Raw genomic sequence first — 21,851 nt, 5'->3', positions numbered from 1 at the left:
TCTTTTCACATGTGTCCTGTGGGCTTTACCTTAGAGTACTGAACATTGAGATAAAGGCACATGCCAGGAGAGAAGGTAAAGTCATTGATCTCTGCTTAGGAAGTCTGCTTAACTTCCTGTCTCTGGTTTGTGTAGGGTACTTGAAAAGCTTCTAAAATAAAATTGACTTTAGTCGCCTAACCACGATAAGACTGTGGTTTTTGTTTGAGACCTCTTGCGCCAAAATCCTAGGGAGAACAACAGTCCAACAGTGCTTTCAGCTTTGCCTTTGCTGAGGAATTTGTGTTTCTGTTCAAGACTGTTTTCTATTAAAAAGTATGATACCAGCATTTCTAGCCAAGTTAGTTTGGGGGAAATCACATTGCCAAATCAGAATCTGAGCCTTTTTGCAGTTTACTCAGGTATCTAACCTATCAGGTTGTTCTTCTTATCCAAGAGGAGAGAATATTCCAAGAACGTAGTATCTTCTGAATTCCCTATTAAATGATATCAACATCTCTGGTTAGAATCCCAACTTAGCCCCTGTCTGTTGCCATTCATTTAGATTATTTTATTCAACATTCTCGAATTGGTCACCAAGATTGGAGCACAGCCTGCTCCAAAATAAAGTTCAAGTCATCCTTACCCTTTTACTTTCCTGGTTACATTTGACCAAACATTGGCTGTCGAGCTCAAAGCCATTGGTGCATTCATACATGCCTTCAAATACAGGGGAGGGGGGCTTGCACACCACTGGGACACAGCTGCCTTGCTCCCAGATTCCACTCTCCAGGCACTGAATCTTCAGAGACTTCCTGACAAGACAAAACAAAAGAGTCCATCAGAATCCTCAAGGGGGTTATGGGAGAAGTCTGGACCCTCAGCAACATGGGACAAGGATTAGCCAATAGACGGGAGCAGTTGGTTCTTGTTAGCCCAGAGTCTTACCTCTTCATCCTAATTTCTAAGCCATGGAAGGAAAAACAGTAATAATGCACTTTACAGCAGTGATTGCATTGTTATGTAGTAATATTGGTATATTCCTCTCCAGAGACCTTGTTAACTATCTGTGCAGCATCTAGATTTTGCAATTGGGTTTTCTCTAATGTTGTCATCTTGGAGCAGTCTCACACTTAAGTGCACTGGGAAATACCAGGTAGGATGGCGTACAGCAAAGGTTATCACACACTCAGGGGACTACCCAGAAATCATCTGAGGATCATCAGTATTAATATGGTAATGGAATCAATGAAGCTGCCAATATTTATTGGTTCTCCAGAGAGGAGAAAAGATACAGCAGTGGGGGGTCTTCTTAAAACAGAAGCTCTTACCCTGAATTTCATAAGGGCAAGAGTATTGCTGGAAATGACTATGGCCATTTTGTTTGCTGGCAAGTCCATTTTTTTTTTCTTGGAAAGTATTCATAGCTTTCATCAGATTCTCAAAGTAGACATGACTCAATACTGTCCTGGAATAACTGCCCTTCCTTCCCATGCAGAGATACGGCCTCCACCCAGAAGAACTGCATTTGAGGTAGTCGATAATCAGTAGGATTAGGTCTTACCACTTCAAACTCCATCCCATTTCCTTCCTAACTCATTGCCAAACTGAAAGTGCTTTCCATTTGCTGTTTTAACGCATCCAGTTCTGACTCAGAACATTCCCAGTCATATAATCTTGTGATTCTAAAATAGAAATAATCCTTTGTCCATTGATTCAAGGGCTTCCCTGGTGGCTCAGTGGTAAAGAACCTGCCTGCCAATGCAGGAGAAGCAGGTTCAATCCCTGGGTCAGGAAGATCCCATGGAGGAGGAAATGGCAACCCACTCCAGTATTCTCGCCTGGGAAATCACATGGACAGAGGAGCCTGGCCGGCTACAGTCCACGAGGTTACAGAGTCAGACACGCCTTAGCGACTAAACAACAACAACCACTGATTCAATCACATGATGGCCTTGAATTGTTATTTTCCAGTATCATGATGCCCTTTGAAAATTTAAATATGGCCCTCACCCACATACTTTTAATGGACTTCTGTACAATGCCTCCTGCATGCTTTGCCAGTATTCTAATATTATATGCCAGTATTCTAATATTATACTAGTATAACATTTATCAAATTATTTTATAAATGTGTATATGTTTGTCTACTAGGCTGGAAGCTGCCTGAAGGCAACAATTGTGTTTTATTCTTAATTTCAATTCCCAAGAACAACAACAAAAAATCTGTCTTATATTAGGCATTAATGAAATATTTACCAAACTGAATTATTTAACCAAAACTCACAGTGCATTAAGCACACTGCAGAGCACACTAAATATTTTAGTAAACCAAATCACCAGGATATCTCTACTGAAGTAGTATTATCATTCCCATTTCATAGATGAAGAAACTACTCCAAGATGTTCAGTAATTTTACCAAGATCCTACAGCCCAGAATGTAGTTGATTTTGAGTAATTTAAATAAATTTTAATAGTTTAACATTATACATTTTAATAGTTTAACATTATAAATTTTAATAGTTTAACATTATATATTTTAATAGTTTAAAGGGCTTCTCTCATATCTCAGTCAGTAAAGAATCCACCTGCAATGCAGGAGACCTGGGTTCGATTCCTCGGTCTGGAAGATCCCCTGGAGAAAGAAATGGCAGCCCTCCAGTATTCTTGCCTGGAAAATCCCATGGACAGAGGAGCCTAGCGTGCTACAGTCCATGGGGTCGCAAGAGTCGAATACGACTTAGCTACTAAACCACCACAGTAGTTTAACGTATTTTAACAGTATCCATTTAGATATTCATGAAGGAGTACTTAATTTATGGTTAAACAGTTATTTAGATTCATATTCATACCTTCATCCCCAGTAGTATTCTAGGAAAGAAGGCTGATTTTATGACTGGAATTCTTTAGCATCATAGTTTATGTGGACATATGTCTAGTATCTGTCAATAATAAATATTATTTTTGAGCTATATTTCAGGTGTTTGGCAAAATACCTACACACATAATTTCATCGAATCCCCCAAATATCAGTTAAAGGTAAATATTATCCACATTTCAGAGAAGAAAACTGAGCCTGAGAGATTTAAAGCTAGCTCAAAGATCCACAGTTAAAGCTGCAGACAGGATTTGGACCCACATCAGCCTGCCATTGAATCCTATGGTCCTTCCTGGGTCAGGTTCTTCTGCATGTTATGCTCTACAATCCACTTTGAATATCCATAACATCTCTTCTCCACTTTGAGTATCCATAACATCTCTTCTCCACTTTGAGTATCCATAACATCTCTTCTCTACTGAACAGTCCTTTATTCAGATGCCACATTTGTAAGTGTGACCAAAAAAAAAGAAAGAAAAGAAGATTCATTTGAAATTTTTGCATTGAGCAATAACTTACATATAGAAAACTGCATAACTCGGTATACAGCTCAAGAATTTTTACATGTGAATAACTTGGGTACTCATCACTCAGATCAAGACACAGAGAATTTCCAGTCCCCCTAAAAATCTCCCTTCACAACTGAATATCCCTGCAATCCATACTCTCTGACTTTCATCAACATGGATTTATTTTGCCTGTTCTTGAACTTGATATAAATGAAATCATGCACTATGTGCTACATGGCTTCTTTCCCCAAAGGAAGATGACATTTTCAAAATGTCTTCTCAAATCTATCTTCAAGGAAGTGTAGGCAGTTCTTTTTACTATAATGACGCTCTTGTTTGTCTCTCTCCAAGACTGGATATTCTACTCCTTTTTCACACTACAGAGTTTATATCCTCCCAGAGACTCTCCTTTCTACCACGTCCCATAGATGAAATCCGCCCCCCACCTCGGCTGAACTGACATCCCCCGGCTGCAGAGAGCAGGCAATACCATTGACACCAGGGGAGAGGCAAAGCTGTAAACCTTGCATGTCAGCATGGTTATAAAGGAAAACCCTTGCTTGGCTAGGACGACAATATTTTGACTTCATGTGGTATTTTTCTCTGAATTGGTTGGAATGCTTAAACCATGGAAACAGTCCTGTCTTTCCTTGCCCAGAGTGAAGAGCCATTCAAGAATGTCGATTTTATATATCTCTTTGCCAGTTTAATAACCTCAGAGGTGAGGGTAGACAGATCACACTTGGCTGGGGAAGAGTGAGTTGGATGTTGTGGGTGGTACCCAGGCAACGTGACCGGCCCTGTGCTGCAAACTACCTGTCATATCGGTGATGGGGGAGGAAGAAGGCTGTGAGGTGGCCGGAAGCAGCACAGTTCACATTGGTGCCCCAGAGGAGGCACTACAGGCAGGACAAGGGACAGACTGGGAGAGTCCTGATTCCCTAGGGAATATCTTTTCCTTCTTATAAGAGTTCCTATGCCCCCTCCACCTCAAGGATTCTCCTCACAGTTTTCATCTCCCTTATACAGGGGCTGGCTTCTGCATGTCACCCAAGCAGATGACACAACTCAGGCTCCGCCCACAGACTTCTCACAAAGCATTTGATTGGTCCGTTCCTCATAGCCCCGGCGGTCGTGATCACAGCTCCACGGTGCATATCTATATGAGTTTATGAAATAAGAGCCCCTGGTATGGAGGTTGACACTTGAGTGCCATAGGCTGGTTCTTTTCATTTTGTTCAAAAAGCTACTGTGATTGCAGGAGGAATTGAGGGCGTCTTGTATTTCTCCCAGCTTCAGAAAATTTTATTTCCATGTAGGTCCCTGAAGAGGACTAAAGCCTATATAGCAAAGGCAGAACTTTAGTCCCGAGTGATACCCAAACTGCCTCTGTGTTTCTTCTAGTTTGGTGATCTTGAGGAGTAGTCTATGACACTTAAAAAATCATTATGAAAACATTGGTTTTTTTCAGAATGGTCCACCTTCTTTGTATAATGTGTATGAATTTAAAAAAGAGAGAGAGAGAGATTTCTTATGTCATGAAGTGAATCAGTTTGCATTTCAAAGAAGGATGGTATTGGATATTAGACAAAGCACACAGGCAGGTCCTCACCAGGACAGATTCCAAGACTTTTTTGATAATCTAGTGCAAGTGCCTTTCAACTGAGATATTCTGCTGACTCAAAGCTTTCTGTATTTTCTTTATCCTGATGGAGTAAGAGAGGCTAAAACATCTCATTTTACAGGCAGGAAACTGCACATTAATAACTATGAACTGACTTGCTCAATGCCACACAGCAAGCTAGTCACTGGCAAAAGCAAGGATAGAATTCAGAGTTTTGCAATCATAATGTAACACCCCAACCATTAGAACAATGGTTTCCAAATGACATTTGTAGACCAGCCCGTTAAACTCATGTAGGAACTGTATAAAAACTAGATTGTCTAAGTTTCATGGAATTGGCCTCACACTTTTTATTTTTTAATTTGTCAGCAGTCTAATATGTAGTTAGGTTGGCAGACTGCTAAAATCTATGCTACTTTCCTATGCTAGTAAAAATAAACCATAGGTATAGAAATCAGAGCGCAAAATCACCCACCTAACAACACCAGCCAAAAGACTGGATGTTTAGCAAAGACCAAAGAGGACAGTTACAGCCAACTTACTCTGTAAATGGCACCATGAAGGGTTGGGGGTAGGGGAAGGTTTATATTTATTTTCCCTCTAACTACTCCAGACAAATCACCACAATTTCCAAGTTAGAAGATGCTTTTTTCCAATTTTCAGAACATGTGGTATCCACCTAGTACTGAAAATCCAGCTGTGCTCTTTCTGCTTCTTACATCATTGCCAGAAATAAAGATCTTGTAATCAAAACTTGGCTGAAAGTTTGACTGATGTTGCTTGAGGCACACGTGAGTCTATCCCATCCTTCTATCACCACTGCAGGGTTTTCAAAAGTAATATTTATTTTCCATTGGAGAAAATAAAAGTACGATTATTGAGTCCAAGGGAATTATCATGTCTTTACTGATCAAGGGCATCTGGTGTCTCCAATGAGGAGTCCTTCATGAGTAATAATAATATTAACAGAAAAACAATAAAATACTGAGTATTGAAGTGCTAGGCATTGTACTGAAGGATATATATCTATAGCATTTCCCCTCAAACCCATTCTGTGTGATAAGATCTATCATTACCTGAGTTCTTGATTCCTTTCTCTCCACACATGCTCTTCTCCAATCATTCCTAGCTCAACAAATGATACCACCATCTATGCTGTTGCCCAAACTTGATATGTAGGAGACATCCTTGATTTCACTCTTCACCCCAATCTTATATTTTCCCCAAGCTCCCATTTGCTCATGTTCCATCAGTAGGGCCTCTTAGTTTTACCTCCCAAATATTTCCATCTGTCCCCACATCTCTTGCATCTCTACTGCTGTGAGCACTAGCTCACATTCTTAGCGCTCATCTCCCAACTAGAGACTTCACTTTTCCTCTGGACCCCTTCCTTCCTGGTCCAGAAACACCAGTCAGAGGGATACTTTGTAAAAACAAATAAATAAATCAGAATGTCATTTTCCTGCTTAGGATATTCCAATTGCCTCCTGTTACATGAAAAATAAAATCCAAACTTTTTTGCTCATGTGGTCCTGCATGATCTAGCCCCAATTTTTCTGACCTCATCCTATGTCCTTCGAAGAAAAGCTATGACAAACCTAGACAGCATATTAAAAAGCAGAGACATTACCAACAAAGGTCCTTATAGTCAAAGGTATGGTTTTTCCAGTAGCCATGTATGGATGTGAGAGTTGGACCATAAAAAAAGCTGAGCGCCAAAAAATTGATGCTTTTGAACTGTGGTGCTGGGGAAGACTCTCGAGAGTCCCTTTGAATGCAAGGAGATCAAACCAGTCAATCCTAAAGGAAATCGGTCCTGAATATTCATTGGAAGGACTGATGCTGAAGCTGAAGCTCCAATACTTTGGCCACCTGATGCGAAGAACTGACTCACTAGAAAAGACCCTGAAGTGGAAAAGAGTAAAGGCAGGAGGAGTAGTGGATGACAGAGGATGAGATGGTTGGATGGCATCACTGACTCAATGGACATGCATTTGAGCAAACTCTAGGAGTTGGTGATAGACAGGGAAGCCTGGCATGCTGCAGTCTACGGGATCGCAAAGAGTTGGACACGACTGAGCAGCTGAACTGAACTGATCCTATGCCCCAATCATCTCACTTACTTTGTCCACACTGGACTTGGAATCCCAAGCACAGCTCAAGCTCTTTCCTGCCAAAGGAAGTTAGTACCATTCTCTCTGCTTCTGGTGCTTTTCTTTTTTTCCTTCCCATGGCGGGCTCGTCTTCCTATCTAAGGAGAATGTTTGCCACCCAAGAGTATCCTTATTTTATACCTCTAATGTTTTGGGCTTTCATCAAAACACCTGTACATTTTTACATAGAATGCATACTGTGTAATTATTTCATTTTTTTTTCCTATCTCCCCCTTTGGGTTGTGAGCTTGGTGAGGGCAAAATCTCATTTAGTGTTATATCCTCAGCTCTCAGCAAAATGTCTGGTATGGAATAGGTGCCAATAAACACAGGTTCAATGAATGTATAGATGTTCATTTTATAGATTAAGTAAGCAGGTTTAGAAAAATAAAATAACCAGCTTGAGGTTACCTAGCTGGTTAAAGGCAGAGCAGGGATCAGTACAGGCATACCTCATTTTGTTGTGTTTTGTTTACTGCACTTCATAGATACTGCAGTTTTTACAAACTGAAGGTTTTTGGCAACTCTGTGTTGGCAAATGATGGTTAGCTTTTTTTTTTGGCAATAAAGTATTTTTAAATTATGTACATTGGTTTTTAAGACATAATGCTATGGCACACTTAAGAGACTACAGTATCATGTAAACACAACTTTTATGTGCATTGGGAAACCAAAAAAATTTGTGTGACTTGCTTTATTACAATATTTGATTTATTGCAGTGGTCTAGAACCAAATCCCAACTATTTCTGAGGTATGTCCATACCAGGGTCTGTCTAATGCCAATCCTTAAGTCATAATATGGAAGCACTAGAGTTACTAGAAGTGGAGCTGCACATAAATTACCTCCCTTTACTTTGTGCCTTTGTACTAAGTATCTCAAAGTCCCCCCACGCAGAATATCCTGAAAATGGAAATGTAAGAGTGAGGAGTAACCAGGTCATTCTTTCCATTACATAGGTTAGGAAACCGAAGTGTTAATTGGCCCAATGTTTTACATGGCATATGGTCCGTTTGGGGGTTAAAATTAGAAAGACTCTTCACTGAGAATATCCTCGCCCTTCTGAGTGGGGCTGCAGAACAGCAGCACTGAAATCACCAGGGAGCTTGTTGCAAATGCAAAATCTACGGCTCCACTCAGACTCACTCAGAATCTGCATTTTAACAAAGTCTCCAAGTGATTCCTATTCTCATTAAAGCTTAATAATTAGCCTTCTAGACCATTTTAAAAGACTCGGTCCTCTGGTCCTCTACCCCACCCCAGACAGAACCATCAGCGCTTCCAAACACCAAGCCAGCTTTATTAACAAACTGCAGACCTGGTTTCTCAAGCCAACATCCTAAACGGAGAGCAGCAGACTCCAGGCATAGCTAGTCCACAGCCGATCGCAGTTATCCTGTCCTCTCTCACACCAGGCTGCCTGAAATCCAGCCCCAGTCCACTCGACTAGAAGAGAAACAGTTCAGCAGGGCCAGCACATTGGACACATGGGCTTTGACCTTTCATTCTTCCCTGACTTATAAAAGTGCCTGTAACTTACAAAGCTCCTCTTCCATGTAAAATAGAGCCTCTCCTGTGAGAATGAGCAATCTGCTGACCCCTACAATCATGTGGTCACCAGTCTCCTTTGAAGTCCCACCCCTCACTTCTATCTTTGGATTTCCTGCTGTGAACTTTCAGGTCTCCAAATTAGCAGATGCAATAATGTCCTGCCCCTAAGTCTGATCCCCTACCTCAAGTTTGGGGCCCCTTCTTCATCCCTCACTACCACTGCCTAAACTGTCCAACCTTTAGCCTCTCTCACTTCAAGTTCAATGTGTGTGTGTGTGTGTGTGTGTGTGTGCACACGTGCAATCAGTCATGTCTGACTCTTTGTGACCCCATGGACTGTAGCCTGCCAGGCTCCTCTGTCCATAAGGTTTTCCAGGCAAGAATACGGGAATGGTTTGCCATTTCCTACTCCAGGGGATCTTCCTGACCCAGGGATCGAGTTCAATAGCCCCACTTAACCTCTTTTCTACTAGTTTCTTGGCACCTCTCATGCATTCTTCACACAGCTGACAGCTATCTTCCTACTAAATCTCCTCAGGTTACCTCCAGATCTAAAAACATCCTGAGGTTTCTCCAATGCCTACAATTTAGAGCCAAACATGTATAACTATTAAAATTATTCCTCAGAATTCTGTATCTGTTCCCTTCAGTGTGTGGTTGAAGAGTTAGTGATTACACTGAAATGCAGTGATGAACTGAGTTTAAAACATGGGAACATTAAATAGGAATCTCTTGATTTCATTGTTTTTTATCATTTAGTCACAGGCATACCTTGAAGATATTGTGGGTTTAGTTCCAGACCACTGCCATAAAGTGAATATCACAATAAAATAAGTCGTAGGCATTTGTTGTTTTCCCAGTGCATATAAAAGTTATGTTTACACTATACTATAATCTATTGAGTGTGCAATAGCTTTATATTTAAAAAATGTACATATATTAATTTAAAAATTCTTTATTGCTAAAAAATGCTAACCATCATCAGGACCTTTAGTGAGTCATAATCTTTTGCTGGTGGAAGATTTGAAACATCGCAAGAATTACCAAAATGTGATGTAGAGACACAAAATGAGGAAATGCCATTAGAAAAATGGTGCCAATAAACTTGCTCAATGCTCAATACAGGGTTATCACAAACATTAAATTTGTAAAACAAACACAATTATCTACAAAGCATAATACAGCAAAGAGCAATACAATGAGGTATGCCTGTATTTGTCCATTCATATGTTCAGTCTGTGAAGAAAGCTGAGCGCTGAAGAATTGATGCTTTTGAACTGTGGTGTTGGAGAAGACTCTTGCAAGTCCCTTGGACTGCAAGGAGATCCAACCAGTCCATCCTAAAGGAGATCAGTCCTGGGTGCTCATTGGAAGGACTGATGCTGAGCCTGAAACTCCAATACTTTGGCTACCTCATGCGAAGAGTTGATTCATTGGAAAAGACCCTGATGCTGGGAGGGATTGGGGGCAGGAGGAGAAGGGGACGACAGAGGATGAGATGTCTGGATGGTATCACTGACTCGATGGACGTGAGTCTGAGTGAACTCCGGGAGTTGGTGATGGACAGGGAGGCCTGGCGTGCTGCAGTTCATGGGGTCGCAAAGAGTTGGACACGACTGAGCGACTGAACTGAACTGAACTGATGTTCAGTCAACACATATTCATTAAGGACTAGTATGTGCTATGTATTGCATTAGGTCCTGCTATTGTAGAAACAAATATTAATACTATAATTAGGCCAGAAGACTAAACTGTGGGGCCCCAAAGAGGAACAGAAGGAAGGCTATCAGGAAGGGATCACTTAAAGATGGGTTTGTTAGAGAAGGAGAAATGCCCTCCACACAGAAGGAGCAGTGCATGCAAGAGCCAGTGATGCAAAAGGCAGTTTGTGTTTCAAGCGTTGGTCTAATGTGTAAATGGAAAAAAGGCATATATGTAGCCTCTGTGCGGAAGAGGCAGGGCAGGAAGAAAAGAGCCTGGATGGGAAAAAAGTCTGGCAGAAAAGAGCTGCAAATTGCATGGATTCCATTTCAAAGGGTGGGCTCTCTCATCCATAAGGAATCCCTCAGTTATCTTCATAATGCTTATAGTTGAAGAATTCTTCTTCTCAGTGTTGTTCTATTCCTATTCCTGGTCAGTCCAACTCACAGACAGGCCTGATGAAAAGTGCTCACAGAATGTACACACATCCACACCCTCACCTGGGAGTTCATGACCCCATTCTGCCCATCACTGTTGGTCTCCCAGAAAGCAAAGTTCCTGACATGGCTCTTGCCCAGAAGCCACAGCAGTGATGAGACCTGAGTCTACTAGTGAGTTATGAGAATGAGTGGCAAGTTGTGACATACGTCATGACTTCAGAATTCACACAGGTAGACCCTGAATTTGCCTCATCCGTCTGATGTGGGCTGGAATGGAAAGGCTGATTAATATTGGCCAGCTTTTCCTGACTGAAGAGAAGGAGTCAGAGGTCATAGTGGCCTTCAGCAGGCTGTTAGTGACCACACTGAGAAATTCCCATCAGAAAGATGGTGTGCAGTGTGGTTAAGAGCAGACAACAAAGTCAGGAAACCAATGCTCAAAGCCCAGCTGTGGCCCTTCCTGACTCCCTGACATTTTCTTCTCTCGGTTTTTCTATCTGAAAAATGGGGATGAGAGCTTCTTTACAGGGTCACTAGAAGATTTTATAAGTTAGTGTATAGATAGCATGTAGTCCAATGACTGGCACATACAAGGCTCAACAAGCCAGGGAAATTATTAGCTTGGATGACCAAGCTCTCCATCCTTTCCCTGTGTGTATGTGATTAAAATGTGGAATGTTAACATTCTACTCAGTCTTTCCACCCTACTTAATTCTTCAGATTTTTGTCCCACCCAGAATCCTTCAGGAGACAGTTCATAAATTAGCTGGGCCTGACCTGACCCTTAAGAACAAAGCCAAGCTCACAATCAAAATGCTCACCCACTATGCTGAAGAAGGACTTGGCAGGAGCCCGAGACTGGATAGAGAAGCAAAAAGGAAGTGTAAAGGGCATCAGAGAGAGAAATTCTGGGTTGAAGAACCTATTGGCTTCTATTTCACAACCCAGCACTTATTCTTACTAGATTTTTAAAGTTATTTTTCCTGATGAATAGAGAAATCAGTGGTCAATATAATATTAGAAGAGAAAGGGCAGTTTTTACAATAAGACTCTCCCTAGTCTGGGATTGAAGGTCACAGGGAAATTTTTAAGTTCAACAAATGCTGTGTTCAAAGTGAAGGCTGCATGCCAATCGCCTGAGCCTGTGCAGCCTACAGCAGCGAGCTGGCCTGTACCCAGGTGTGCATGTGAGTGGCCAAGGCTTGGAGCAGAGGTTCAGTCACTTTTGTGCCAAAAGAGGCTGTAATAAATTAGTCGAAAGCTCACAGTATCCACAATGGCAAAAGAATTGAGCATTCCAAGGATAAACTTTGAATGTATTTACTATAAACACTAATTAGAAAGCCAGACAATGTCTTAATGGAAAGAAAACAAATTTCTGTTTCTCACAGATGCATGGGTGTTCACAAAGATTACAGTGTGACCCATTAATTGGCAAATCATGGCTAGGACATGTGTCTCTATATACATAGGTTTATTCACTTCAGTATCTAGTCATGTATGTATATGCATGATGTTATGACAAAAAGCTTAAAAATTAAGTACACTCTTTTACTGAATTTTTTAAAATACAAATCCAGGGTACTTAAGGTTTTTAGCATTTGTTTCAACTGAGCATTTCATTTCATTTGCCAAGACTTTCTCTCCCTTCCAATGGTAGAATAAAATCAACTGAAGCTCAGAAAATTAAGCTATGGTTCAAAAAGATGAAAAAAGCCTAAAAATTTAGGCAATATCTCTAAGGACATGCCCTTCCCTTCTCCTCTGAGACCAGCTTGACTGTATTTGCCCACCCTAATTTTTGAAGTATGTCCACCTGTATTTTGTTGATGATTTAATTTCTGTTTCCTTTTCGCCACATCTCCCTTTCCCCTTTTCATGGTCTACTTGAAGCCACTGTAGTGTTTGGATAACTCATAGTGGTATGAGATGAAACATTCAGAGAGGGTTCTGACTGGTGGAGGGAAGTACAAGCATTTTTCTTAATTTAATGAACATTCTGTTTTGATGTGTGTTTTTTCCTTCATGCAGGGGAAATGTACTCCCTTACCACCCTGTAACTGAAGACTTGTACTTCCCATTTGGAATGCCACTTTCAGTCTTTCTGGTCTCTATGTTGTTTTTCTGGGGCATAGAAACCAACCACAGAATGGGAGATGATAGCCCTTGATAAAAAATGTAGCTGAGTAGATTCCTGGCTAAAGAAGATTACCCATTAAACACACCAAAAGCAACAGTCATTTTACAAGGAGCAGTAACCTGTTGGAGATGATGATGTTGATAAACATCTATTGCTGACTTGAAGCTGAATAAGACTAAGAACTGTGCTCAGTTCATCTATCTATTGTCTCATTCAATCCTTGTAAAAATTTGTAAGTATCCCTCTTTCTTTGATAGAGATCAATGACTTGCCCAAGATCAAAGAGCTAATAACTAGAAGAGTGGGGATGCAAATTTAGATCTCACTAACCTCAGAACCTGTGTAATTAACTATTAATACTAAGCCAAGGGACTTCCCAAGTGGTGCTAGTGGTAAAGAACATGCCGGCCAATGCAGGAGACATAAGAGATGCAGGTTCAAGCCCTGGGTTGGGAAGAACCCCTGGAGGAGGGCATGGCAACCCACTCTAATACATTCTTTCCTGGAGAATCCCCATGGACAGAGGAGCCTGGAGGGCTACAGTCCATAGGGTTGCAAAGAGTCAGATACAACTGAAGTGACTTGGCATGCACGTATGCACTAAACCAAGAGAGAAATCTTGCACAAAGGAAAATCTTCCTAAGAATTTGGAAGAACTTCTTCTTTAGAAGTTTTAGAGACTTGCTTAATCTTTAAACTCAATTCTAGAAATCTTAATAAATGTATGCAATATTCTGCCTTCAAGAAAGATCTAGAACTCATCCTCTTGGGTGTGAATGGAGAACAATTCACACCCAAGAATAAAATTTTGGCTATTCATCTAGATCAGAATCTCTCCAAGTAGTACCTTAAATATTGCCTACTAAGATCATGTCTGTGTAGTGTTTATGTTTATAAATAACCTTGCTTCTTTTTTTCCTGCTGGTAACAAATTTCATGTACCACTTCTCTCACTGGTATTGTACTAAAGTTTTAACTCTCCTCATTGATTATGTTGAGATAGACTTATAGAGTTTACAGTCACTCAAGATTTTCCATTATTTTGCAGAGGTGGAAAAAAGAACTTCAGAGAAATGTAGTAATTTACTCAAGATCAAAAGTGTTGTTAGCCAAGAGCATGGGCTTTGGTGTTAGAGTGAGCTTAATTAACATCATATATTGGTTGAGTGACCATGGGATGGCTGCTTAACAATACTCTGAGTCTCTGAAAGAGGTGATAATAATGTATTTATTATTAAATTGTAGTATTATAATACTGTATTAAGTATTACATTAAGTATAAGTATTAATATAAATTATTAAATCAAATGTATTACTATTATTATTTCAAGTTGTATATTATCATATCATAGTATGTTATTCTACATTATACTATTATTTTATCATATAATAAGATTTATCAGTGTCCTCTAGTTGTTCGATATTTCTCAATAGTGTACAATTGTAGTCTCGGATCATTATTAGTTACTCAAGAAGAGTTAGGTTTTGTGAGTATTGTTCAATTGTCATCACCAATAGAATAATACTCAGATGTGTTCTTTCCATCAGTTCAGTTTAGTTTGGTTCAGTCACTCAGTCATGTCTGACTCTTTGCGACCCCATGAGTCACAGCAGGCCAGGTCTCCCTGTCCATCACCAACTCCCGGAGTTCACTCAGATTCACATCCATCAAGTCAGTGATGCCATCCAGACATCTCATCCTCTGTCATCCCCTTCTCCTCCTGCTCCCAATCCCTCCCAGCATCAGAGTCTTTTCCAATGAGTCAACTCTTCGCATGAGGTGGCCAAAGTACTGGAGTTTCAGCTTTAGCATCATTCCTTCCAAAGAAATCCCAGGGCTGATCTCCTTCAGAATGGACTGGTTGGATCTCCTTGCAGTCCAAGGGACTCTCAAGAGTTTTCTCCAACACCACCCTTCGAAAGCATCAATTCTTCGGCGCTCAGCCTTCTTCACAGTCCAACTCTCACATCCATACATGACCACAGGAAAAACCATAGCCTTGACTAGACGGACCTTTGTTAGCAACATAATGTCTCTGCTTTTCAATATTCTATTTAGGTTGGTCATAACTTTCCTTCCAAGGAGTAAGTGTCTTTTAATTTCATGGCTGCAGTCACCATCTGCAGTGATTTTGGAGCCCAAAAAAATAAAGTCTGACACTGTTTCCATTGTTTCCCCATCTATTTCCCATGAAGTGATGGGACCAGATGCCATGATCTTCATTTTCTGAATGTTGAGCTTTAAGCCAACTTTTTCAATCTCTGCTTTCACCTTCATCAAGAGGCTTTTTAGTTCCTCTTCACTTTCTGCCATAAGGGTGGTGTCATCTGCATATCTGAGGTTATTGATATTTCTCCTGGCAATCTTGATTCCAGCTTGTGCTTCTTCCAGCCCAGACTTTCTCATGATGTACTCTGCATATAAGTTAAATAAGCAGGGTGACAATATACAGCCTTGATGTACTCCTTTTCCTATTTGGAACCAGTCTGTTGTTCCATGTCCAGTTCTAACTGTTGCTTCCTGACCTGCATACAGGTTTCTCAAGAGGCAGGTCAGGTGGTCTGGTATTCCCATCTCTTTCAGAATTTTCCACAGTTTATTGTGATCCACCCAGTCAAAGGCTTTGGCATAGTCAATAAAGCAGAAATAGATGTTTTTCTGGAATTCTCTTGATTTTTCAATGATCCAGCGGATGTTGGCAATTTGTTCTCTGGTTCCTCTGCCTTTCCTGAAACCAGCTTGAACAACTGGAAGTTCTTTCCATAACACTTTATAAATAAAAACAATAAATAAACCCATATATGGATTAAAAAAAATGTGTCTCAGGTTATATGCAGATCTCTCATCTGACCTGTCCAACCACATGGAACACAGAAGGATGTACAGATTTGAAAGAGCTTATAATAGGCTCTGTTTTATATAGGGAGAGTTTGAAATGCATTTCAGATATCCAAGTGGCTTTATCTGCAGGCAACTGTCCTAATGAGTCTTATAGCCCTTAAGGGAAGAGATTAGATAGCAGGTGTGGGTTTAAGGGTCATCAGCATGTGGAAGGTAGCGGAGGCCATTGGGGTAAGTGAGTTTCAGGCCAGACAAGTGTGCAGAACACAAGAGAAGAGTGAGTTCAGAGAAACACAAACATTGAAGCCATGGGCAGTGGAGGAAAAGCCAGAAAAGGAAATTGAGAAGAGGCAAAGAAGAGGAAAATCAAGAGAGTGACAAAGAGCAGAATCAAGAAAGAAGACTCAAGGAGGGCTCAGACAAGTGTGTTTTACTGAAGAGCCAGACTCCATCTTTGATGTTTGACTCTTGACAGCATCCAAGCCCTACCATCTCCCACCTCCGAGCAAGCCTATAAGAAAGCCTGGGTGCCTCCTCTTTTGGCCTCAGCATAAAGTTCAAACTATACCAGGTCCTGTTCACAAGCACAAGTGAAAGTGAAAGTCGCTCAGTCATGTGCAACTCTGTGACCCCATGAACTATACAGTCCATGGAATTCTCCAGTCCAGAATATTGGAGTGGGTAGCCTTTCCCTTTTCCAGGGGATCCTCCCAACTCAGGGATCGAACTCAGGTCTCCCGCATCGCAGGCAGGTTCTTTACCAGCTGAGCTACAAGGGAAGTCCAAGAATACTGGAGTGGGTAGCCTATCCCTCCTCCAGGGGATATCTTCCTGACCCAGGAATCAAACCAGGGTCTCCTGCATTGCAGGCAGATTCTTTACCAACTGAGCTATTAGGGAAGCCCTCACATGCACAAACCCTCACTCAAGCCCCACACCCTAACTACCATCCAACTCCCGACCAGCCTCTTTTCCCTGATTACTCAAGCCATTTGAAGACCAACTTGGGATTTTCCCCTTCTCTCCACCAAAAGTCTCATTATGTGACTAACAACCCTCTTAATGCCCTCTTGGTCTTGTATGTATGGTATCATTACTTTCCATAGCCAAACGAAATTTGGGTGGGAAGATCCATTTTATCTCACAGGGTGATTACAACATAAGCCAAATATTCCCACATAACGTTAGGTTCCTGGTGTCTCAGATGGTAAAGAATCTACCAGTAATACAGGAGACCTGGTTTCAATCTCTGGGTCAGGAAGATCCCCTAGAGAAGGGAAAGGCAACCCACTCCAATGTTCTTGCCTAGAGAATTCCATGGACAGAGGAGCCTGATGGGCTACAGTCCATGGGGTCACAAAGAGTTGGACAGGTGTTAGTTGGAGCAATTAACACCACATCAGGTCCAAGAAGAGTCCTTGCATTTGGCAGCAATGTTCATGGCACCTTCAGCTTTAGTGGAGAGATGGGAATGGAAACCTGAGTGTCAAAGTGTGAAGGAGAGAAAAAACTATAAGACAGGGACAGTGAATACAAATGACTCTTTTGACACATTTCATAAGGGAGGGGGAAGCTGTGATAGCTGGAGAGGAACATGGGTCAAGAAAAGGCTCTGCTTGTGTGAGTTTTAATGTAGGAGAGACCTGAGCACAATTAAAGAGAAGCAACCTGGCGTGAGGAAGAGAGAGGCTTCAGCTGCAGGAAAGAGGAAGGTGAAGAGGTTGAGGGAAATGTTTGAGAAAGATTACGGGATCCAGGGTAAAGGTGGAGGAGTTTTATTTTATTTTATTTATTTATTTATTTTATTTTATTTATTATATTTATTTTATTTTATTTATTTTAATTTTTTTATTTTATTTATTTTAAAATATGATTATTTATTAAAAGAACCTCAAATCAGAAGACAAAAAAAATCTCCCTAAGTCCTGCCACTTGCCCATGGTCTTGACATTTTGCTGGGTTTTTTTCCTTTCTAGTAAATATATATGTATGTATATATATATATATTTGAGGTTTGGGGTTTTTTTTGAACTATAGTTGATTTACAATTCTGTGTTAGTTTCGGGTGTACAGAATAGTGATTCAGTTATATATATATACATATAATACATAAAGTGTATATATATAATATATATAGATATTCTTTTTCAGATTTGTTTCCCTTATAGGTTATTACAAAACAGAGTAAGTTCCCTGTGCTGTACAGTAGGTCCTTGTTGGTCTTAATTCATTTTAGACAGTAAGAAGGGGGAAAGCCTGTTTGGAGGTGTCATTTTGCTGGCACACAGGTGGGCAGACCTTTGTGCTTTGGGAGTAGGATGATCTGCTGGAAGTTAGGGAAGAGGCGTTAGGACTGGAGGAGATGAGGTCTGAGACAGCCTTCAAGAACAGAGATGGTGCTTGTATATTAAGGTGTATATGTGGAATCGAGAAAAATGGTACAGATGAACCTATCTGCAGGGCAGGAATAGAGATGCAGATGCAGAGAACGGACATGTGACATGGAGGGAGACGGGGGGTGAGATGAATCAGGAGAGTGGTACTGGCGTATGCACACTGCCACTTGTAAAATAGACAGCTAGTGGGAAGCTGCTGGGTAGCACAGGAGGCTCAGCTCAGTGCTCTGTGATGACCTAGAGGGGTGGGATGGAGAGGGGTGGGAGGGAGGCCCAAGAGCGAGGCGATATATGTATACTTAGAGCTGACTCACATTATTACACGGCAGAAGCTAACACAACAGAGTAAAGCAATTATACTCCAATTTAAAAAATATAGACGAGTCTAGGAGCAGGATGCCAGTGGCAAGTTCCTGTCTTAATGCCATCTTGGACTGCTGGTCTCTGTTTGGTTTGCCTGTTTAGAAAGATGTGGCTACTTCTCCTTTTATCACTCTCCACCTCCACAAATGGCTATGATATCCACTCCATTACTTCATTTTTAAACTATTTATCTCATTCTAAAGTCTAGAAAATTTAGCATATATAAACAGCAGAAAAATAAAAGCTATATTCCCTATAAACCTACTATATAAAGATTATGGCTGTTAATATCATCATCACTTCTAGCTACTGAAAAAGAATGCTAAAAATATACATTTAATGTAGAAAATAGGGATTGTGTCATTTATAATAATTATGTTCTTGCTTTTATCCATTTGCCATATTGTGAATGTTTTCCCATGTCCATAATATTCTTCTAAACATCTTTAATGTTTAGAAGGATACTTCACAATGTGCCTGTACCAGCCTATGATTGTACCATATAATGGGCATTTGTTTCACTGAATTTTTGTCACCCCACATCCACTTAACCTCCTTCTCAGTTTTTCCCTCTATAGAATCTATATTCTATATGGTTTGGGTAATACTGACTCTACTCAGGACTTCAAGGTCAGAGTGCACTACCCAGGCCAAACCATTGCATTTCTCTGTCCTCAGGGACTAGATTCAGTGTGAACAGTGCCATCTTCAAATCCCAGAAAGAAGGGGCAAGGGATCCAAGGGCCAAGAGAAAGGGCCTACTGCGGTCCGTGTCCACTCCTATGCTCTCTTGCAAGAAGAAATGATGCCCATGAAACAGGGAGCATGGCGGCTGTGTGCTCCTGGAGGCCAGAGCCTTGGTCCTACTCTTGCAGGGGTCTTTGCTCCTAACCCCGAGGCTGACACAGCATGCTCGTGAGAAAGTGGTATCTGCAGCTGTGCCTTCCATGCTAATCTCCAAGTGCAATGGCACAAACTTAAACAAGCTGGATGGAAGAGAAAGGTCAGATGCAGCACTTCTCTTTTTCTCTTTTGAAACAATATTCAACAGACTTGAGAAGAAGCAGGAAGGCAATGTACTTGGCTGAGATTTTGGTAGTTGTTTCCTTCTTCCAAAAAGAAATGAACAAAAAGTTATATCTAGCACACGTATTGAACTCATAGTTTATAAAACACTTCAGGACATTACCTACTTTGGGCATCAAAACAATACTGTTCGGTAGAAGTCATTACTGCCCCTCACATTAAGAATGCAAGTCTGAGACACATGGCTATGACTGTGGAGTACCTTATTCAGGGTCATGCAAAGAACAAGGGGCGAACTTGACCATCAAGGGGCTTTTTCCACTTCTCAAAGAGGTGCAGAAGACTAGCGCATGCCCACTCTGAGCTGATTTCCCTGCCAACTTCTCTCAACCTCTTCTCCCCCTGCCTGCATGCCCTAGAAAGAATTTCAGGGCTCCATTTGTACAATGCTGGGCTCCAAGCGAGGGAAAAGGCTGACATAGTTTGCTGGGTAAACACAAGCAGCAAGTGACAGTGATTTACTCCTGACTTGCAAACTTCTGATTACCAATCTACTGCTGTATGTAAACAGGTGTAAACTAAGACTGAAATCAGTTTACACAGTGGGGTAAATAATTTAATCTCTCCTCAGGATGGTGCTTGCAAATGTAAATGTTTAAGCTCAAACCCATGCTGACGTTGTGACGTAAGCATCCAGTTTCTCAACCAGAAAAGAAAGTCATGCCAGCAAATGGCCCGTTTGCCCCTGCTGGGGCGGGGAAGCTGGTGGAGACGTGGATGCAGTAGAAGCCCATCCTCTGGGGGGAAACCTCACTCTTCCCAATGCAAAGCTCAGCCATGGGCCTGGAGAGCTAGGAAAAATCCCTCTGCCCTGAATTCCTCCTGGTCCCGAGACTGTTCTCTCTCCCTCTAATCTTTATTGCACTGTTCTGCAGACCCCTGAGTTGGCTGCAGGTGTGAGAGAAGGGAGGCAAGAAGAAAAGAAAAAAAGCAAGAAAACAACAGCCTCCGGGGCTGGTTGTAATGACATTATCACTGGAAGATGACCTGGGCCCTCCCTGCCCATCATTGAATGTTGATGCAAATTGATCTAGATCCTATGACCAGAACATGCAAATGTGTTTTTGGTTGTCAAAAACTGTAGACTGTACCTGCTAGAGTCACTGAACCAGAATGCTGCTTCCTATGAATTTTTCATCAGTATTATTCATGTTCTAATTGGTCTGGCTCTTGCCTTGGGCTGAGATGAGGAGGAGGAGGCTCCCCCCCACCCCAAATATTATCTTGGGTTTTCTCAGGAGTGAAAGGCTCTGGGTGAAGCCAGACTCAATCCATCCCATACTGAGATGGCTGGATGTAGACTAGAGAAGGGCAAATGCAAGCCAGAAAGTAAGCTTCCTAATTTTCTTCTGCTCCCTTAGAAAATTCTAGTTTACAGTCGAAGTTGATATCTTCTGGAATCACTGGTAATGCCATGGCTAGGATTTTGTCAGTTCAAAAAAAAAAATCTTTTAAAAAGAATACCTACTATGGTCAGATTTTGAACTAAGTCCTAGATAAGTAATAAGACATAATCTATGGTAGGAAAATAATAGTTACAATTTACTGAGTACAAGGAGTTTCTTCTGAAAGTTTTTTGCTTGTTTTGTTTGTTCAGAAAATGTTTCTTTCTTTCTTTTTTTTTTTTTTGAAACAATTTATTGAGCATTTAGCACAAGTCAGGCACTGAGCTGTACATTATTGTATTGCGTGTGAGCTCTGTTGTTTCCATCTCCATAGAATGTAGCCCCTCAGGTTCCTCTGTCCATGGGATTTCCCAGACAAGAATACTGGAGTGGGTTGCCATGCCTTTCTCCATCCGACCTTCCCAGCCCAGGGACTGAACCCACATCTCCTGTATTGAAGGCAAATTCTTTGCCTGCTGAGCTATTGGGGCTGCTGCTAAGTCACTTTAGTCGTGTCCGACTGTGTGTGACCCCATAGATGTCAGCCCACGAGGCTCCCCCGTCCCTGGGATTCTCCAGGCAAGAACACTGGAGTGGGTTGCCATTGCCTTCTCCAATTGGGGCTGAATATGTATTATCTTATTTAATCCTCAACTGAGCACTTTGATGCAGGCATTATCCACAGTTTACAAAGGAGATGAGACCCAAAGAGTTCAGTAACTTGCCTGAGGTTACTCAGCTAATAAAATGGGTGATAACTGGGATTAGAACCCCAGCACCAAGTGTCTTCAAAACAGTTTCTCT

At 41.2% G+C, this 21,851-nt stretch overlaps 1 protein-coding gene across 1 annotated transcript in view; it reads right to left on the bottom strand.

Moving 5' to 3' along the window:
• The window catches only part of PAPPA2 (pappalysin 2), a 320,885-nt gene that overhangs the window by 63,371 nt on the left and 235,663 nt on the right, over nucleotides 1-21,851 (bottom strand). The window contains exon 17 of the mRNA XM_055582744.1: nucleotides 626-794. Within this exon, the coding sequence (XP_055438719.1) occupies nucleotides 626-794 (169 nt within the window). The remainder of the gene's footprint in view (nucleotides 1-625; nucleotides 795-21,851) is intronic.

This window comes from Bubalus kerabau, chromosome 5 (genome assembly GCF_029407905.1).
Source record: "Bubalus kerabau isolate K-KA32 ecotype Philippines breed swamp buffalo chromosome 5, PCC_UOA_SB_1v2, whole genome shotgun sequence".
NCBI lineage: Eukaryota > Metazoa > Chordata > Mammalia > Artiodactyla > Bovidae > Bubalus > Bubalus kerabau.
This window is presented reverse-complemented; position numbering and strand designations above follow the sequence as displayed.